The sequence below is a fragment of the Haliotis asinina genome, chromosome 13, assembly GCF_037392515.1.
Source record: "Haliotis asinina isolate JCU_RB_2024 chromosome 13, JCU_Hal_asi_v2, whole genome shotgun sequence".
Lineage (NCBI taxonomy): Eukaryota > Metazoa > Mollusca > Gastropoda > Lepetellida > Haliotidae > Haliotis > Haliotis asinina.
In genome coordinates, this window is record NC_090292.1 from 7,472,920 (window position 1) to 7,493,676 (window position 20,757).

The 20,757-nt window shown below is 39.5% G+C and overlaps 1 protein-coding gene across 14 annotated transcripts in view; it reads right to left on the reverse strand.

The window, feature by feature from the left end:
- Positions 1 to 203: 203 nt before the first annotated feature.
- The window catches only part of LOC137259718 (protein couch potato-like), a 166,286-nt gene continuing 145,732 nt past the window's right edge, over positions 204 to 20,757 (reverse strand). For 3 of the 14 annotated variants that reach the window (XM_067797311.1, XM_067797308.1, XM_067797312.1), the window contains 6 exons: positions 17,862 to 18,010; positions 14,430 to 14,486; positions 10,193 to 10,443; positions 8,136 to 8,205; positions 3,459 to 3,569; positions 999 to 1,164 (listed from right to left, as the gene is read on the reverse strand). In XM_067797311.1, the coding sequence (XP_067653412.1) occupies positions 1,105 to 1,164; positions 3,459 to 3,569; positions 8,136 to 8,205; positions 10,193 to 10,443; positions 14,430 to 14,486; positions 17,862 to 18,010 (698 nt within the window). In that variant the 3' untranslated portion in view covers positions 999 to 1,104. Of the gene's footprint in view, positions 1,165 to 2,710; positions 2,750 to 3,428; positions 3,570 to 8,135; positions 8,206 to 10,192; positions 10,444 to 14,429; positions 14,487 to 17,861; positions 18,011 to 20,757 lie in introns of all 14 variants that reach the window. The other 11 variants (XM_067797320.1, XM_067797315.1, XM_067797318.1 and 8 more) reach the window with 10 other exon arrangements.

A 20,757-nucleotide genomic window follows, 5' to 3' on the forward strand; every position in this document is an offset into this window, starting at 1 on the left:
CAAGCACACATAATTGTCTGCCCTGAGTATGCGCACCATGAAAGGTCAAAGGTCAAAGGGCAGTTGAACTCTCAGACGTCCAATACACATTACCCATAATGCAAAGTCGATGACAAATTCACCTCCGGCATTTAATGCTCGCGCGTATTCACCACACCTAAACAATAGGCACGTCGACAAAACAAGGACAAGGGACATCGAGGTTTTTTTTTTTCGGCAGCATTCATGCACAGATGACAGTACCACACTTTAAGGTCGGGAAAGATGGTCATTTCCATCCTGCTGAAGTGGCTGTCGGTATCGAGGGAAAGACAGGGCCGGCGTGAAGAAAGAGTGGCCATTAGTTTATTTTTCTCGATGTTGGCATAATGATAACATCCAAGTAGATATGTACAAGGGAATTTGGACGGAGACTTAGTCGAGTTGAACGATCCTAAACCCAGCCGACAATGCACATGCACATATATTGGACACTTGTCTGGCGCCATTCCCTGCTGGGTTCCTGGAAATATCTTTAAGGCTTTCATGACCAATCAAAACAATCATTTTGACTATTTTACCCAGATCAACCATATTTCACATTTTGCTGTGATTTTTCAGCTGCATTAAGACAATTATTGGATCAGATTATCAAATATTTCAAAATATATTTATCTATTTGTATTTTTTTATATGTTACACAAATAAATAACACACAGCTCAATGGGTCGACAAATTATACTATTTTCCCAAGAATATTGTTTACCAGCAGGTAAAATGGTGGCAATGGCGCCAGTGGTGCCTATGAAACAATCTACTATCTAGCATCAACAAACATGGACAACACACACGGAAACAGGAAACAATGAGGAAACATCCATCGTTTCATTTTAACTTTACAAAAAAGAAACAAAACAGTAACTGGATTTCAAAAAACACATTGGTCAGATTATACAAATCAGAAATACAACTTCCTACACTATACTGTCACTCATTTGCATCAGAGCTCACAAAACACAATCATCTGCAGAAATTTTGTTGCCTAGGATACCATGATTAAAAAGTTATGATTGGTTGATATCACAAAACACAGTCGACTCCAGTAACCATGGTAACTATAGTGCTTCAAAATGCTGTCGCCATGGAAACTGGGGACTGTAGAATGTTGAAGTCATCCTTTTTACCCTGAAAAAGAAGAAAACATTTCATTAAACACACAATCATAATTTCTATTCACAGATGAACAGTTTTATTAATTAACAGAATTACTCTTTAAAACAACTTTTGATGAATAATATTGATATGAAATTCTCAGAATGTATTAACTTTTCTTGCTTTTTTTCAAACTGCAATAATTTTTTATCAAAGTTGTACAGATTAGCCGGAAATCTGACAGTTTTGATAATATTATATAGGTAATCAAACAGATATAGCCTTGAAGCTAAACGGAAAGTTCTTCTTCAGAATCTGCAAAAAAGCTCAGCCATACTTCCCCTTGTGTATGAACAACCCAGAAGCATTGACTAGAACCTTCAGCATTCCTTAGCAGTTAAATCAAACACTATTTCCAGTCAAACTATACGCTAGGAACAAGAAAACTATACTATGACTGGTGGAACTATAAGCTGATAAAACGTAAACATCTGTCATGACAAGCATCGGACACATTGAACACCACCATCAGCAATTTTCAACCAATACTGTGGCTGAGAACTGAGGAACGTTCTTGTCACATTGACCCGTGTGGGAGCTGAACTCACACTTCCACTGACAGGTCTCCATCCATGTCATTCCATGACAGAGAATGTGGGTACTTAATGGAATATTTCTAGCCCTAATGTTTGTTTGAAGCAGTCAAATAATAAACTGGTTCCACAAAAGAGGGATATTACTAAAAACATCAAGGGTGCTGTGGTACAGGAAATTATGAACAGGAATTTCAGATAAGCATATTCACAAACATGTCTTCAATGTAACAAATGTCTATGCCAATCTCCCCTTCCATTAAAGCAACCAATTCTGGTCAAACAAACCTCTCCCTTGGCTCAACGAAACCCCTCTTTACCTCAACAGAAACACACAATCCCCAAACACCCCCCACCCATCTAAACACAACCCTCTCATCACAACACAGTACTCGCTGCCTAAACAGAAACGCCCAGTGCCCTAACTCCCATCTAAACACAACCCTATCATCACAACACAGAACTCACTGCCTAAACAGAAACGCCCAGTGCCCTAACCCCCATCTAAACACAACCCTATCATCACAACACAGAACTCACTGCCTAAACAGAAACGCCCAGTGCCCAAGCCCCCATCTAAACACAACCCTATCATCACAACACTGAACTCACTGCCTAAACAGAAATAACCAGTGCCCCCTTTCATTGGAGCACAGAACTCACTGCCTCAACACAACTGACATTTTCTAGCTTCAACACCACCCTCTTGCCACAGTTTACAACCTACACGTTAACACTGTTTGTGAATATACTTCAAGAACAACACATCGAGGAACTGTTTGATCGTAGATCTCGGGGTTAGTTATTCCATTAACTTGAAATCAACCACACAGGTTAATATACACCATTCCAGCAAACTTTAGCTTTAAAAGGGTAGGAAAACTGATTTCCCGAAAACTAGTCGGCACTAGGTCAAACTGGATGAAAGGAACTGCAAACTTGTGTTAGAGGAAATTGGTTATAAGCTCTTGATTTGTAACAACAACCTGTTGTCTTACTCTGTCAAGTCCTCAAATTTCTGAACCCTTTGAAACAAGAAAAAAATAGAATTGTGTCAGTAGTGTGGAGAATAGTTTGTGATCAAGGCACTTTTGAACCAAGCAGATCTGTGGACACAAATCCCGCAAACTCAAACATGGCGATAATATTTGTAACTCAAAGATTGAATTTCAGGACAAAAATAGATTGTCAACAACTTTTGACTTGTCCACAGAACTTTGGCCCTGCTTGTGACCTCACAGTCCTGTGCTGTGGTCAGTGTTGTGAGAAATTCTACAGATGCTGCTGTTGCTGTGACTCTGGTGCCAAAGCAGAAGTGAAGTGACACGTGTCCAGAGCTTACATCTTTAAGCATGAGACTATGTATGTGAAACACACAAATTTGAACGATATTTACCGAATATGTGACTTCATGAGACTAAAATGATCACTGGTATGGACACTTTTAATAATTATTTGTCTTGATGTGTTAGAAATAGCATTAATCCATCGACATATATGCATCACAAAATACAGATTTACATTTCAATCTAGCTGATATTTTACCATGCAGGGTGAAGGCCTGTATGACATACACAAGGCCATAAAGCTGTACTTTACAGTAAACCACAGACTCGGCAACTATCTGAAAGCTTGGCCATGCTGGTGCAGGGCTGGTGACTAAGCAGACGGGGCCCTGAAGGAGAATAATGTAATTATCCTTACTTGTTGGATCAAGGACTAAACTCCACTCACCACTTCCCCCATTTTGTTCTTTGCATATTCAATACGAAGTCCTCCTCGGTCAGAAGAGAGCAAAACAAAGCCTTGAAGGCGATTCATTGCCATTGAGGCCTGAGCAACATCCTGAAACAAAACAATACATTAGTTGTCTCCCCTTTGAATTATCTCCCCCCATCAAATTATCTCCCTTTGACTTTATCACCCTTACCATCCGCTCACATCCAACATGTTATCCCTGCCATTTGAAACTTTACAACATAATGAATCTGTGGATTTCTCCACTTGCTAACTCAAAGTTCAACTGTGTATGTTGGAAGGGAACATCCAAGCCATTTGATAAGTCTTGATATAGTCCCTAACAATGTCAGCTGAAATGTTTACAGTAATTATATATCCTCCAGCACTGCAAAGAAAGGAGATGAACACTTTTACTGGTGGCCATGACATCTCGCCTATAATTTTTACCTTTCAGTGGAATATATACTGAAACACTGGCATTGATAAACACTGATTAGGACCAAAAAGTCTTACAGATCATATATACTCAAGAGGCCTAACAAATACATAAATCATTTATTGACATCATTATAAATGAAACCCTGTCATTAAAACTACTTATTTCGACAATTAATTACCTTAAGCCAACCTTTTTGACAACAGTGCACAATTCTCTCCCGTGAATGAAATTTCAACCAATCAGAGGGTGCGCCCGCCTCTGTGATGTAATATGCAGTATACCTATGTGGGCTGCACAAACAATGTACTGATAGTACTCATCTACATTTAAGAGGGTAGATTGTCTTGTTTATAGGTTTGTCTATAAAAAAACACAACAATTGTTTTGAAAAATGAAAGCTCCATGTTTTCACATCTACTGCATTTAGTCTTGTCACCTGCTTTGCTATATACTTATTTTCCAAGATACAACTTGTTTTCATAGATGATTTTGTCAAAATCGCTTGTTGGTAGAATGTTTACAATCGTTCTATTAGTTCTGTTACAAATGGTGTCACGCAAAATCTTGTTGGCCATGATTCAAAAACATATTTAGGTAACTATGAGTAGGAAGTTGATGAAAACTGATTGTATAGCATTGTTTTCACCAAGTTACAAAATTTAAACTATTTTGTACTGGTAGTAAAATATGCATTTGATTGATGGATTTCGCATGACATTGCTTTATAACACAACAATTGAACTCTTGGAAGCGAGGTGGATGTCAATATTGCTGTCACTTTGACCACAACCTCGCATCTGAGGAATAAATCGTTATGTTACAGGTTGTGTCATGCAAAATCCTTCTAGTCATCAATCATTCACTACAACTAGTAAGAAGATTTTTTTTTTTTTTTAACTCATTGAAAACAGATCTAAATAGCATCTTCTATCTTTGAAGCGAGGTTGGCATTGAACCACAGGATTTGTTATGAACAGGCTTCTAAAACGCTCGCTTTGCACTCACAAACAACACATTTAGCCCGAAGTGAGTGGTCTGGAGGAAATCTGTGGATGGTAACACCATCACCTGCCACCTGGGAGTCTTTGACGGTAACACAAAGGTTCAGCTTGTCTTTCAGGAAATCAGCATGAACTTGTTACACATTTTATACACAAGTAACTGAAAATCATTCATCACATGACGTCACTGCAGGGATCTGGCGACAGAGTTACGTAACCTGTCTGTGGTTTCATTTTCAGGTGAGAGTGAAGCAGATAAATTGATGGCAACTTTTAATTGCTCAGTATTAATTAACCACATGTCTTTTAAGAATGAATTTGGTGTTCCACTTAAGACTAACCATTAGTCTTTCATATGTAAAGGTTAAAAGAGTACAAAAACTGTACATTTATTCGTTCTCTAAGTCCAAGATGCATCCTTAGCATTTGTTGAATGGTATACTGGTCAATGTCCTGGGTTATTCCAGTGACTACCTGCTCCCATATAGTCTCCACAGATGGCATACTCTCAATGGCGACACATGGGTATTGGTCACCAGTATGTCACCAACAGCTGGCGTATATATATCAGTACTTCACCAACAGCTGGGTTATACACTTCAGTACCTCACCAAGAGTTGGGGTATATGCATCAGTACTTCACCAACAGCTTGGGTATATGCATCAGTACTTCACCAAGAGTTGGGGTATATGCATCAGTACTTCACCAACAGCTTGGGTATATGCATCAATACTTCACCAAGAGCTCAGGTATATGCATCAGTACTTCACCAAGAGTTGGGATATATGCATCAGTACTTCACCAACAGCTCGGGTATATGCATCAGTACTTCACCAACAGCTTGGGTATATGCATCAGTACTTCACCAAGAGTTGGGATATATGCATCAGTACTTCACCAACAGCTTGGGTATATGCATCAGTACTTCACCAAGAGTTGGGGTATATGCATCAGTACTTCACCAACAGCTTGGGTATATGCATCAGTACTTCACCAAGAGTTGGGGTATATGCATCAGTACTTCACCAACAGCTTGGGTATATGCATCAGTACTTTACCAAGAGTTGGGGTATATGCATCAGTACTTCACCAACAGCTCGGGTATATGCATCAGTACTTCACCAACAGCTTGGGTATATGCATCAGTACTTCACCAAGAGTTGGGATATATGCATCAGTACTTCACCAACAGCTTGGGTATATGCATCAGTACTTCACCAAGAGCTCAGGTATATGCATCAGTACTTCACCAAGAGCTCGGGTATATGCATCAGTACTTCACCAAGAGCTGTGGTATATGCATCAGTATCTCCCCAAAAGCTGGGGTATATGCATCAGTACCTCCCCAACAGTTGGGGTAAATGCATCAGTACTTCACCAAGAGCTCGGGTATATGCATCAGTACTTCACCAAGAGCTGTGGTATATGCATCAGTATCTCCCCAAAAGTTGGGGTATATGCATCAGTACCTCCCCAACAGTTGGGGTAAATGCATCAGTACTTCACCAAGAGCTGTGGTATATGCATCAGTACTTCACCAAGAGCTCGGGTATATGCATCAGTACTTCACCAAGAGCTGTGGTATATGCATCAGTATCTCCCCAAAAGCTGGGGTATATGCATCAGTACCTCCCCAACAGTTGGGGTAAATGCATCAGTACTTCACCAAGAGCTGTGGTATATGCATCAGTATCTCCCCAAAAGCTGGGGTATATGCATCAGTACCTCCCCAACAGCTGGGGTAAATGCATCAGTACTTCACCAAGAGCTGTGGTATATGCATCAGTATCTCCCCAAAAGTTGGGGTATATGAATCAGTACTTCACAAACAGTACACACATTCATGCAATTCCCTCTCTCAACAGTGACACCAATGTGTGATCCTTTAAAGTCAGTGAGGGAGTGACTTGTACTTGACACTGTCTCAAACAGTATTCCAGTTAGATCACAGCTAAAGCCCCAAATGTTCCCTAGGATGTTGAAACAAACAAGCAAGCATGAATGACTTCACAAACTCTGAAACATGCTCGGGCAACCAGGATTTAAACTCCAAATGACAGATTCCTGGCATGTGTAAAGTGAATTGTTTTGGCTGTTTAATGCAGCACTTCTCAATATTTCAGCCATGAAGGGGCAGTCCAAAAACCAGATTTACTGCACAGAGTGGTTACGTTGCATCAGCTGGCTCTTTGTGTGTCCTTGTACAAGTCAAACTTCAATAATCAGACTCAGTATTACTGTTCTGATTCTCCTCTGACTTACCTGTGAACCATCATAAGTAAACCAGTGAACCTACAGTACCTAGGTTTGTAGAGAACATACCAATAATGACCTGCTGGGTATGAAGAACTAAATCAGTCCTGCCTTTATATTTGTTATGACTACAGTTTACTCTGTATGTGAATTCAGATCTAGTCTCTGACTTACCACAAGCTGAAGGTATGAGACACATGAACCCAGAATATAGAAACACCATATAGAGTGAATGCTGTTTAATAATGTCAGCCAAAGTCTAGACATAGTAATTGATGCTGTGTGAAATTAATGCTGTCTCCATCTAATAATGATTAACATTTCCATCTTGAAGAGTGGCTCAAAGACAAGTCTGTTACTGAAATGACCTGATTCAACATAATTTGGTCTGCGTGGTGTGTACTTTACTACATCCGGACTTGACTCTGTGAGAGGACACCCCCCAGGGTGAGCGAGGTTTTCAGTCACTTTTAAGATTTTTCAGTCACATTATGTGACATTGTGTGAGAATCGAACCCACTCTTCGGTGAGACAAAACAATGCCTCCACCACAGGGCTACCTCAATCCTAGATATATCAATAAATTCTTTCTGAAAACACAAATGATTATTTCCAGGCTCAGAATGATATTCAAGGACATTGATATGGCGCATCATGTGAAAGGGAATATACACTTTTCACCTCAAAATATCAAAGGCAGTTTCTGAAATTGGAAAACATTATCTTCCAGGGTTGACAACTAGCAACCTCCCCTCCTATCTACCAGTACCTAACAGGAAACATTTCCACCTTGCACGAATTACAGAGAATTTCGTTCTGAAAGATCAAATGAACACTGAGGGGTTAACAACGATGGGCCATGTACGTTTTTCGAGACACACATGCAGTCTTAACATGCAAAACTGAGGAGATGTGTACACTGGAAGGACGGACGGATGGACGGATGGCCCCAGGTAGAACCAGAACATAAAACACACCTGATATTCTACAAAAGCTACAGGTGATCCTCCTTTATTGTGCATACGCAGTCGGCTAAATCCTGCAAAACTGAAACAGAAGAAAAGCAAAATAATGTCAGCAGGAGAGAGCAAAACACTTCAAGGGGGGTAACTGTGGACACCTTGGTTAGGAGAGTTGCTTCCCTTGGATTGCAGTTCTGGAGCAATTCGTTAATATGCTGACTGTTCAATCTGCATTCTAGAAGTTGTTGACTTAAAAAGGAAACGTGCTAGTTTAGGGATGACATCTTATTTATTGTCTAGAGCGATGTGTAAAAACCTACATCCAAACTCACCATATGCAATAAATAAGAAGTTGTCGTCCATAAAGTTGTATGTTTTGTATTGAGAAGTTACTAATTTTTCTGATGTATAGATGTATAGATGTATAGATTGATTACTGATATTGTTCTTCATAAATATCAATGGATGTCATTGGAAAAAAGATAGTCTAAAGAAATGCATCCAATTTTAACTTTGAATAGATTTACAATATAGTTACTGAAGTTCTTACCTTCAAACTTTGTGTACACAATGTTGATCAATTGTGACCATATTTACTGATATCTATCATATAAAATTGACAAATTTATACCAAAATCAATTACTTGATATAAATGCAAAGAGTGTGGTTAGCAAAGCAAGAAAGAAGGGAGGTAACTCTCCTAAAGTTGTGCATCAAGGGACATAATTTGTCTATCAGTGCATGAAACTTACTTGTTTAGATATACACCACACGTACAATAAAAAAATGAATTTATGGATCACAGGTTTGGCAGTGTTTACAAAAACTCGAACACGTTGAGTTCAAGAAAAATAGTCAAATGAATGATGGTTTCAAAACCAAAATGTTTCAATATTGTAGAATGAAATATATTTTTGTTGTTACAGTGGTGTAAAACTAAAACTGAGATGATTACAAGGCAGGGGATGAAATGCTGCTGTCAGGAAATAGTCAATCATAGAACACACTGTGAGATGCATGTCCACGTGCTCACTGGTGATACACATGGTCGGAACACAAGAGTACAAGTCAGTCCATTGCAATGGAATAAAAAAATCACGTTCAAAATAATAAGTGGTTCTGTACAGACAATTCAATGGTATGAATGTGGTACGAAGACTGTACAGTACGCAACACAAAACTAGCACAAGTTTCCACACATCACGACCAATTCACAAACAACAAGTTACCTCCAGCATTGGTGCTAGTTCTTCCCAAAACAATTTTGCTTCAAAGTTATATTTTCTATTTTTCTCAATATGGATCCAAATTGTACACATAAAAGTCACTTCACATGTCATTTATCAAAATTCAACCACATGATTTATGATATAGTATGCAAACATGTTCAAAAGATTTCCTGAAATGCTGCCAACTGGTCCACAATTTCAGGGCAGGTTGGAAACTTGAGGTTTGTAACTAGTTGTCATGAAACACTGATACATGTACATCAGCAGATGATTGGGTGTTGATGCACAGAGCGTGTTGTCAAGTTCAAACATGCTGGTTTCCTAACCACCTAGCATACTGCTTGTTTCATCTAATGACCCTCAACCAACTTCTTCATCTAAGTTGTGCATCTATGTTCTACATGAAGGTGAATGCAGAGAGACATTCGCGTGGTCTCGTGACTGATCAAGATCCCGCAACCACTTTCAGTGTGATGTAGTCCCCATGCCGTCTAATGCTCACATCTTGCTGGACATTACCCCTCAAAAAGACCTTCTCAAAGAGCTGTTGAACAACTTATTGTACATTTCCAGTGGCCATTGTTATAAACCACAAGCATTCCACGGTTTCCCCACAATCAATGAAGTTGTTATAGCCTTTGCAGTTAGATTGGATTATTTGTAAACTTTACGCTTCATTTTTCTCACAAAAATGATCTCAACCTCATTCCCATGACTCCAAAGACCTGTTGAAAATGGTCGCACTCCTGTACCTACAGCTAACATTGTTTCTAACCATTCTTCCCTTTTTTAGTAATTTTGGCCTGAGTTCCAAATCCATCTTACAAATAGTGTGGCCTCACCTGTTAAACAAGTCTTTGAGTTCCTGCTCTGAGCTAAACTGTCCCAAATTAGCTACAAACAACGTGGAACAGGGGGCATTCTGCTGTGCGGAGGTGGTGGTGGTATTCACCTGCGACACCGGACTAGCGAGGACGGGCGTAGACGCCATTGAGGGGTGTGGCACGGCCGTCACGGTAGCTTGCGGGGCTATCAGCGTGGTAGGCTGAACTTGTGGGAAAACAGAGTTCAGCTGTTCTGTGAACATACCCGCCTGGAAGAAAACACAGACTGTGGTCAACATGGTGTTTGGTGGGGGAGGGGGTCAGAGGAGGAAGAGGTGGAGGTTCTTCCTCGAACTGAAACAAAAATGTCATAAGGGCGTGGTCAGTGTGTCCTGATGTTCTACTTGGGATGGGAGATGGGCAACACTGGGACGGGAAATAGGCAACACTGGGACGAGGGATGGGGCAACACTGGGACTTGAGACGGTCAACTTTGGGATGGGAAATAGGAAACACTGGGATGGGTAATGCTGGAATGGGGAAGACTTGGATTGGAATATGGAAAAGGGTACCTGGATGGGTTGTAACAGAACTGATTGTACCAGAGTGGGTTGTACCTGGGAAGATTATACCTGGGTGGGTTGTACCAGGATTGGTTTACCTGGATGGGCTGTATCAGGTGGGTTGTACCAGCACATGGAATAGGGAGATAATATGATACTCAGGTTGGATGCAGTGAGATAGACAGAGGGTAGTACTTCGGTAGTACTGGCCTACAGACAAAGGGCACTCTGAAAATGAGCTTGCAGTCAAATGAAAAGTCAAGAGATCCAGGAACAGAAACAACTGACAGCCTGAAACACAAACTGAATGTGATAAATATTTATGAATAAAGTATCACAGGCAGGGATGGAGAGGTGCGTCCACCTGAAAGCTGGAGGTCTCAGTTGGGATGTCTCCTTTCATCGATGTGCTGGATGGAGGGTGATGAGTTGTAGGTGAGTTGTAGGTGAGTTGTAGGTGAGTTGTAGGTGAGCTGTAGGTGAGCTGTAGGGGAGTCATCGATGAGTTATACATGGGTGGTGGGTTGGCAGCCAGTTCACACCTGGTTGGATGGTTCTTACAGGTCTGATGGCGATGTCTCCTTTGGTGGACGTACTGAGTGAGTGTGAGTGAGTTTAGCTTTACACCGCACTCAGCAATATTCCAGCTATATGGGGGCGGTCAATAAATAATCCACTGACCATCAACATGAGCATCAATCTGCACAATTGGAAACTGATGACATGTGTAAACCAAGTCAGCAAGCCTGACCACCCAATCTCGTTAGTCGCCTCTTACGGCAAGGCGCCTTTTATGGCTAGCATGGGTTGCTGAAGTCCTATTCTACCCTGGGACCTTCATGGGTCTGGTGGACGTACTGGAACAGGGGTGATAGATGTGTGGTGGTAGGTGGTTGCATGGATGGTAAGTGGGTGGATGTGGGTATATGGATGGGTAGGTGGTTTCATGGATAGGTGGGAGGTGGATGGATGGGTGGAAGGTGTATGGTTGGTTGATGGTAGGTGGCTGGAAGATGTAAGGATGGATGGTAGTTTGATATATGTGTTATGGGCGGTTATTACATGGTCCTTAGGTTGGGGGGTAAAAGAGAAGGCCTCCAATATCGAAGCCTTCTGACCAGCTGCTATACATGGTGTTGTGTTACTCACTAGCTGCCTACTAGTAATGCCAATAGCTCCTTCCTTTAGAATCATGGGAATTGATTCTTTGTAATAAGAACTGGCAGTGGAGACAGCACCATACGAAATTAAGTTATCTCAACTGGGCCTCCGTGAAAAGATAAATGGATTGTTGGAAGGTGTGAACGAAAAACAGTTTTTGGTCCGGCCTGGACAATTTGTGGCAATGGCTGGTTGATCGAGCCCCCATTACCAGAGCAACAAAGCTCAATGTTCGCCTGAGGCTCACGAATTAAGATAAACAGTTTTCCACAAAGTAGCATTAACTACATTCGCTTATCGGTCTCCCTAGGTAATTTACACAAAGTGCAAGGCGTGAAGCTAACAAGCATCTTAGAACTAGCTGACACAGAAGCACTGCCAATTTGATACAGTGACAAGATTACTGCTTGCTTCAACTCATCTCCGACAAAACAATCCCCTCAGATTTTGTCACTTCCAATTCACACACAGGTAAATAAATCTATTTCAGTCGATGAGATTAATACATTTGAGGGACAGGCTGAGAATGCAGCAATGTATTACTAATAATTCCCCTGGGCAATCTAATGTTGGTTTTACATACAAGCAGGGGATAAGTGCTGGGGTGTTAGTTCTAAATCAGGTGTTTTCATATCCACTTCTATAAACACAACAGATGGGAGTGATGTTGTGTGGGTTGTCAGCATAAAGTAGGGGAAAGTGTGTGTGAGAGAGAGAGAGAGAGAGGAGAGAGAGAGAGAGAAAGAGCCTGAATGATGTTAGAAGGTTGCACTAGCTATTGTGTTGTGGTGGAGGAGACCACACACAAGCTCGAGCTGGTGTCGGTTGGGAGGTAAGACAGACCCACAAGGTTGTTCCAACTTTACCTTTGGAAGCAGGTGAGAATGGATGCTTGTTCATTGTGAAGGTGGAACAGAGGCTTTGGTCAGGGGATGGTCATTCATTGTGAAGGTTGAACAGAGGCTATGGTCAGTGGATGGTTGTTCATTGTGAAGTGTGAACACAGGCTATGGTCAGTGGATGGTTGTTCATTGTGAAGGTTGAACAGAGGCTATGGTCAGTGGATGGTTGTTCATTGTGAAGTGTGAACACAGGCTATGGTCAGTGGATGTTTGTTCATTGTGAAGGTTGAGCAGAGGCTATGGTCAGTGGATGGTTGTTCATTGTGAAGGTTGAACAGAGGCTATGGTCAGTGGATGGTTGTTCATTGTGAAGGTTGAACAGAGGCCTGGGGTTGGGGCAGCAATTGTGAGGACAAGTGCAGGAGCTGGGAACAAAATAACATGGTTTGGTGGACAGTGGCTCCATACAATATGTGTTGAGACCTATCCTATACAGAGATATGTTCAAGGATAGGGGTGGGGGTTGGGATTGGGGGGTGGGGGGGTGGAGTAGGTTGGCATTGGGCTATCTATGGTCTGGGGAGTTAGGAGTTGGGACTGGGGGAAAAGAGTTTTGAGAGAACAGGTGGTGGTGGTGTTTCTGAAAATCAATACAATGCCATGATTAACCATCATAATATCAGATCAACAACAAATATCTGGCACAGTAAAATTACAAATGTCTTTCCAAACATTTCCTGCATATGATACTAACACTGTACACAGATATGTAACGGTTTACAAACTGGGAGCTATGCCAGGTACTTGTTCATCTCTATAAGCAATTTATGGGCCTATGGTTCAAAGTAAGCAACACACAATCATTTCACAACTACAAAAACTTCTCAGTTAAATCAGTTTCTTTAGCACTATATAAACTAGAGCCACATCATAAAACAAAGCAAGTACCAATATAAGCAAACAAAAAAAACCAAAACAGTCATAGTCTTCAGTTATATATTGTAGTTGTACAGAGTGCAAGAACTTATACCAACAGACAATTCATTATTTGAAACAATCAATGCTGAATTTCAATCCAGGGACATTGAGTCGTGACAAGTTCTGATCTAAACACGTTTTTTTGTTTACTTTTTCATACTGCAAAATTCTTTTCTTCAAAAAAATCAGGTTTTTCATTTTCCATAACATCTTACTGATATAATTCTAAATTCAGGTATTTAATAATTCATTTTTTCATACAATTTAGAATTTCCAGGTAGCCCAAAGTAAGATAATTTGAATACTTGAAATGGCATAACTTCTTGTGATGATTCTAAAAATCTAATCACAATTTCAGTAGGTCTGGTTTCAGTCCAGACACTGAATATAGTGGACTAAGTTTAAATCATTACATTTGAGAAAATATAAAATTGTTTTAGAAAAAGGGAAACATGTTCTAAATATTCCTTAAACAGATTCTGTTATTCCATCAGAATCAACGAAATCATCTAGATTTATGAAACATAAGAATTATGGCCAAAACATCTTGAGCCAGTAATCTCTGAACAGTTCTGGAAAAGCCCTGATAATTTTTAAAGTAAAATTTTGAATCTGACTTTGATGTAAAAAAGAAAAGACCTGAAATGTTTGTTTATGGCTAAGGAATAGCTGCTAGAGAGGGTCCACTTGGGCGTGTGAGATTGAACCAACCTGGTATTGCCATACAGAGCCAGGAGATGTTGCACAGGGCGGTGGTGCTTTCTGAATCTGATATAGTAGACAAATTGCTTGTAAATAATCGGCAAATTGGAATATTGAGCTTCTTTAGATTTCAATAAAGGTGTGATCTTTGTGTTTGTCAGCCAGGAAACCAATCATAGGCTTGAATTATACAGCTGTTATCTATCTGTTTTCAAAAACCACAAGGTGTGGCAACACCTCAACTTTCTGTGTCATTGCAGTTCTACAAAAAGCATATTCCTGACTTCTTGTGGCTTACAGGTGATGTATTATTTTCAATGTATACCGCTGGGAATTTCGAACTCTTCTGGTGCTTCATGGCAGTACTTCTTTATCTCGAATAACATTGAATCATGCATGAAGCACGGAAACTGCCGATGTTTTGCGATGGAAAAATTGATGGAAAGGGAGATAACTCCCTGTGGGCTCGAGCTACATAAAGAAACCTTGAGGGTACATAAGCCCACGGCCCCCTCATGACCAGTGGACAACTTATAATATAATGGACTGATACATCCCTCTTTAAGAGAGAACAATATTAACCTATACATACCATACTGATATGACACAATGCATAATGAAGTGATACAAACCCATATATAACATAACAGAGTGATGCAGACCCATATATAACATAACAGAGTGATGCAGACCCATATATAACATAACAGGGTGATATATAACATATTATCGCGTGTCCCAAACATCCCATAAACGCTTATATTCTGGTTAGATACTTCATTATCTTAGACCATGCATCCTTGCTGCTTATGTCCCTCTGAAATAACACAGAAAGTGTGAGAGACTCATGCCTCTTGATGTTTAAGAGACAAATAAACATTCATAAATTAACGATTAATTCTTTTACATCCTGACTGACAAATCCATGATGTCACCTTCATTAAACGTGCTCCGGTAAGAAACCAATAATGTTTGGTGTTGTCCGTCCAAAAAGGTTTGCCAAACCTCTTCAAATGAGATAAGGAATCTCATTTTTCAGGTATGACAACCAAAAAGGTTATTTTCTTGAACTCTGTGCATCTTTCAAGGATGTTAAAGTCATTGCATAAAAACAAACATGGTCAAACAAACAAGAAATACATGTTTGGTATGCACACCTTAAAATGTAAAAATGTTACATTTTCGGTTTATATTTTTCTAAATTGGACCCCAAAACTTCAAATGGACTGGTCTTATTTATTGATCAGTCCATGTTTAACTTAAGGTTAACAGGTGTGCATACCATTTCTTCATTTATTGCACTGTGCGAAACATTACAGAATGTTCAGGGTGAGTTAGATGAGCTGGTTGAACGGTGTGCAGATTATTTAAACAACCATTGCCTTGCTCTTTCTCAACATTTCCAGGAATGTTTGTGCAGCGTTCATCATGAGATGAACCCTTCCAGGCCAAACTGGTACTTAACCCATGTTAAGGACATTGTACAACAGGACAAAGCAAACAATATGGAACTGTGAAGTATCACACAAATGTTAAAACCAGGAGACTGATTTAATACTTTCTCAAAATCACTACCATGTACTAAAACCTCCTGTTTTGGGGGGCTTTTTATAACAAAATCTATCGGACATAACTGTAACCATGAATTAATCTGAATAAACAAAGAACAACATTCGTCTTGCTACTTATTGTTAAAGTCACACAGAATCTCATTTTACACACAAGAAGAATACAACAATGAACAAGGACCATTTGGAATTTTGTGTTTATCTTGCAGGACAAAATCTGGGAAAGGGAATTCATCAAAAGATGGAAGCTTGTAGCTTAATGACTGACACCTGTAAACGAAAACAATTAAACAAAGAAAATTCACATTTTGGAACAAATTGCATTGCTGCACTTACAGTCGATATTTGGAAGTTTATTACACCAAAAGAACCCGTAATGGAAGGCAGTTACATTTAATTGCTTGAGTGCCATGCTAATATATGTGACCATTGGCTGAATTAGTTTCAGAATGTGTACTGAACGTGTCTCTTGACAAGTGTTTACTGAAAAAAGGGCAAACAAAGAGAAATAATTCACTTCATCAGACATCGCAACCAAAAACGGAGTTAGTTATGAAAGATGATTGAAATGCCCTTCCATTCAAGGGAGATAACTCAAGATGTTTGCCATATAAACCATGCGAGCCTGTGCTTCGAGTTAGCATTTCAGTGTCAGGGCCTAGGTGGTCTTAGTAGGTGAGATTTGCACGTGTATTCAAGTTGCCACAGAGCATTCACAGTGGCTTAGTAAAAGTGGACTTGGAGTGGACTTATGGTGGACTTGAAGTGGACTGTCATCATGCTTGGAAGTGTTGCCAAAGCATGTTCTGGAATTTGGAAATGGTGAACTTAAGTTGAACTTAAGCTGAATTGTCAAATATGGGAGGTGTGCTTATGTATACCTTTCTAGAACTTGATGGTTTTCAACCTGAAACATGCATATAACACATGAAACATACCAGCCTAATATACAGTTGCTAGGAAAGTAGTATGTGACAGATTATAACACTTTGACAAGGAGTTAGGAAAGTAGTACATGGCACCTTTAGAAAATGGCTGGGTGTTCGGGTAACAGTATGTGACAGCTGTGACTATGACAAGGTGTTTGGGAAGTAGTATCTGACAAAAACAGATAAATAGGGACTGATTGGGTAATTTGAAATAATCGGAAACATGATCACCATAACAAACTCTTTTCAGTTACAAACATTAGGCTATTTGATACTTTTAAATGTGCTTAAAAGAGTTACATCAAACAGAAATAATTTGGGTAGTTTCATGTGGGCTCATTTGGAATTCAGCTTAGTGCCCCCGTAATATTACATCACCTAAAGTGTATCCCCCTCACACACCAATTTGTTTCCCAAATTTCATATTCAGACTACAATTATGCATTCAAACATGACTGCTTGACTGGTCCACAATATACCAAAAGTATTTCCCTTGAATAAGTTAGTGAAGCGATTCTAGTGCCGTCACTTTCCTAGCAAGTTTATACTTATCTATTTAAACACTGTGAGGTCAAGTTAAGGATCAGGCTTGGTCTTTTTGAAATATGAGAAATGATTTTCAGCTTTTGACATTACACCATAACACTTTCTGTCAACTTACGTGTATTAAAATACAGGATTCTTCCATTCTGTTAAACATCTCTCCAACACAAACTACCTTGACAAGATATGTAAACATGTAAACGACTGTCACAGTGTTTCGACAACATGTTAAGGTGCAGTACATGGTGGAAAATGTGAGAACCCCATCTATAGTGTCACACAGATCACAGAGTAACAACTACGACTGACGTCCGACCGACCGTCTGACCGACGACCGAACGGCCTCCTTCGCCACTCGTTTCTTTGCACTGTGCAATAAATGAAGGACAGGAGACACTAACCCGCACCGGTACCTGTGCTAGAGCTGGGTGTTGAATAAGTGCAGTGTGGTGTAGCGCTGCCGCTGTCGGTGCCAGTTCGGGGTACGGAGCAAGAGGGTGAGGGGCCCACGCTTCGGGGCAGCCCGGGAAAAAGGCGGCACCTAACTCTTCTGCAAGTGAAGGTAAAAAAGACACGCACACGTGAATTGCTAGTAGGGTGAGTGAAATACAGGAGGTCATTTGCAAACACACTGGTAACATCTCTCTCGTATAAGCTGCCCAGATCTCAGGATTAACACAACTTAATGACTGAATGTGTTTTATGTCAAATTAGATGAAAGAAGAATAAAACCAAAACATCTAAACTTATAATTATTTTTTCTTTTCAAACTATTTATTGATTTAACTACATTTAATCAACTTGTAAAACACTAAAAACTGTTAAAACGTACGTCATTATTATTTTGTCTTTTAAATGTATTTGATATTAACTGTGTCATAACATCAGTGAACGAACACTTGTTGATGGACACTTGGGGCTTTTAAATAAATTATTAATTTTTTCTTCTACACCATTCGATGGTTTATTCAAGTTCTGCCCTTTAGTAAAAATACATGAGATACAGTTCAAATATATTATACATGTTTATTTTTAATCTATCAAAAGACTGAATGACACTGATCCACTTGTAAATATACACAAAGGATGACTGAAACAGGCTATGTAAGATTCAGATGTAATAAGCACAGATAGTCGGATCAATACATATATGACTATTTCAACTAAAACATGAATTTGATTCACAATATATGAGAAAGACAGTTTTTCATATAGCTCCAAAAATAGATTTCATTCATAAAGTGCTTGTTCTACATTTCAGTGTCCCAGGGTAAATGCTAGTCATGTCAACAGTATTCAGTATCCAGTAAGTATTCAGTATTCAGTAAGTATTCAGTAAGTATCCAGTATTAAGTAAGTATTCAGTATTCAGTAAGCATTCAGTATTCAGTATTTAAGTAAATCTCATGACCAATTTTGACCAAGTGAAATCTTGATTCAACCTGTGTCAGATGTTTAAGTCATTTTAGAAACAAAAGGACTTTCACTTCCTGACTAAACAGCAAGTTAAAACAGATCACCTAACTGGATGGTGATCAAAGTGAATTTATTTGTGACAATCACAACAGATGCCTTAAATAATACCACAAATTCTGTCCTAGAGTCACTTTAAGCTATGAAGTTGGTTGACACTATATATATTTGCAGTAAGTATTCAGTATTTAAGTATTTAAATTGTTTTCTTATTGCATGCAAATCTTATGCATAGAATGCTAAATAATAGGCCAACATATGACATATGTCAAGTTTGTTAAATCCCTTCCTTAAAATCAAATAACATAAAGGTTGTAAGTTTTAAATGTGAATATCAGTTTGCAAGTTGGTGCCATCTATTTGACCATTCATACACTGCAGTAACCAAAGTCATGTAAGTAAAATGCCCCTCTGGACCTAATAATGACCGTATTTGACAGAAACAGTCAAAGAGAAGAGCAGTCTTCATATTGTGGCCCTAATTAACTGTTACCACATTAACTGTTTTAGTTTCTAAGTGCTTATTGTTATTAAGTGCCTCAAAGTAGTTCAAAAGTGCCTATTCAAGACTATATTTGGTGCTTATATAGAGAGACTGGACATCATACCATACATCAACAGATTCAACACATGTTCAACACACATTCAACAGAGCCCTGGGACTCACAGTAGAAACCAGTATGCCTCCAAGAGCAGCATGCACATTCAGCCTCTCCCTGTTTGACCAAACCTTGTAGCATCAAATCAACCTACTGACAGAACCTGTTTCATTCAAAGGCAAAGTCAAACTCTTCAAAAATGTACCAAAAGAGTTCTTGATGAGAATTTGATCACAGTACAGCGAAACCCTCTACTCCACACACTGCCATTCCCTGTGAAATCTCCACATACAAATCATGGCCTGAAGCCATGTCCCTTTGTACACAGACTGACGTCTATTTGAATGAAACGAGTTGTTTCCCCATTATACATAGATCTGCAGAGTAATGTCCCTTTGTTTACACATTTATAGAGTAATCTCCCTTTGTATGTAGATTGATGGAGAAATGTTTGTATTTGAATCTGGACCCACATGAATGTCCCTTTCCAAACCATGATCATTCCTTGCATAGGTCCAAGATAACAGGGTTTCACTGTATTGTAACAACACAATATTTTTGATTTGACAATTCTTTTTGTGTTTCGTTTAACATCACTTTAGATGAAACAGGTTGTTCTGTAAGTAGCAGCGAGACCATCAGTAGACTTAGACTGTGCAGGAACACGTAAAGCACGTCCGTGCAAAGCAATGTTATATGGATTTATGAAGTGCTGAACATTCACAAATATACAAGATGGGATGTCACGCTAGAAGTCAGGGTGTAAAGAAGATGCAGATGTCTCTCTTCAGCCATACTTCAGCCATACGAGCATGGAGTCCTACTAAATGTTGATGTTTTATCTGAAGGACAGATGTAGTCCTTCTTGCAATATTTCAGCAACAGAGTTGGCAAGAATCACACTGGATGGAGGAGTATAGATGAAGAACAAATACAGTCCTTTTCAGCAATATTACAGCCACATCTAGCAACAAAGTACACTGTGTGCATAGAGAAGCAAACTGACATCAACTGTTGCAATATTTTAGCCTGACAGTGGGCATGTGTCTGGATGTTGGGTATATATGAAACCACATTCAGTCCACATCAGCAATATTTCAGCGATGTGACAGGCATCAGGCCAAATGTTGCACATATTCCTGGAGCTGGAAACAAAGTTTCTCTGTTCCAGCAGTGTGCAACATATTCCCCCAACAGAAAATCCTTATTTGGCTCTTGTATTAAT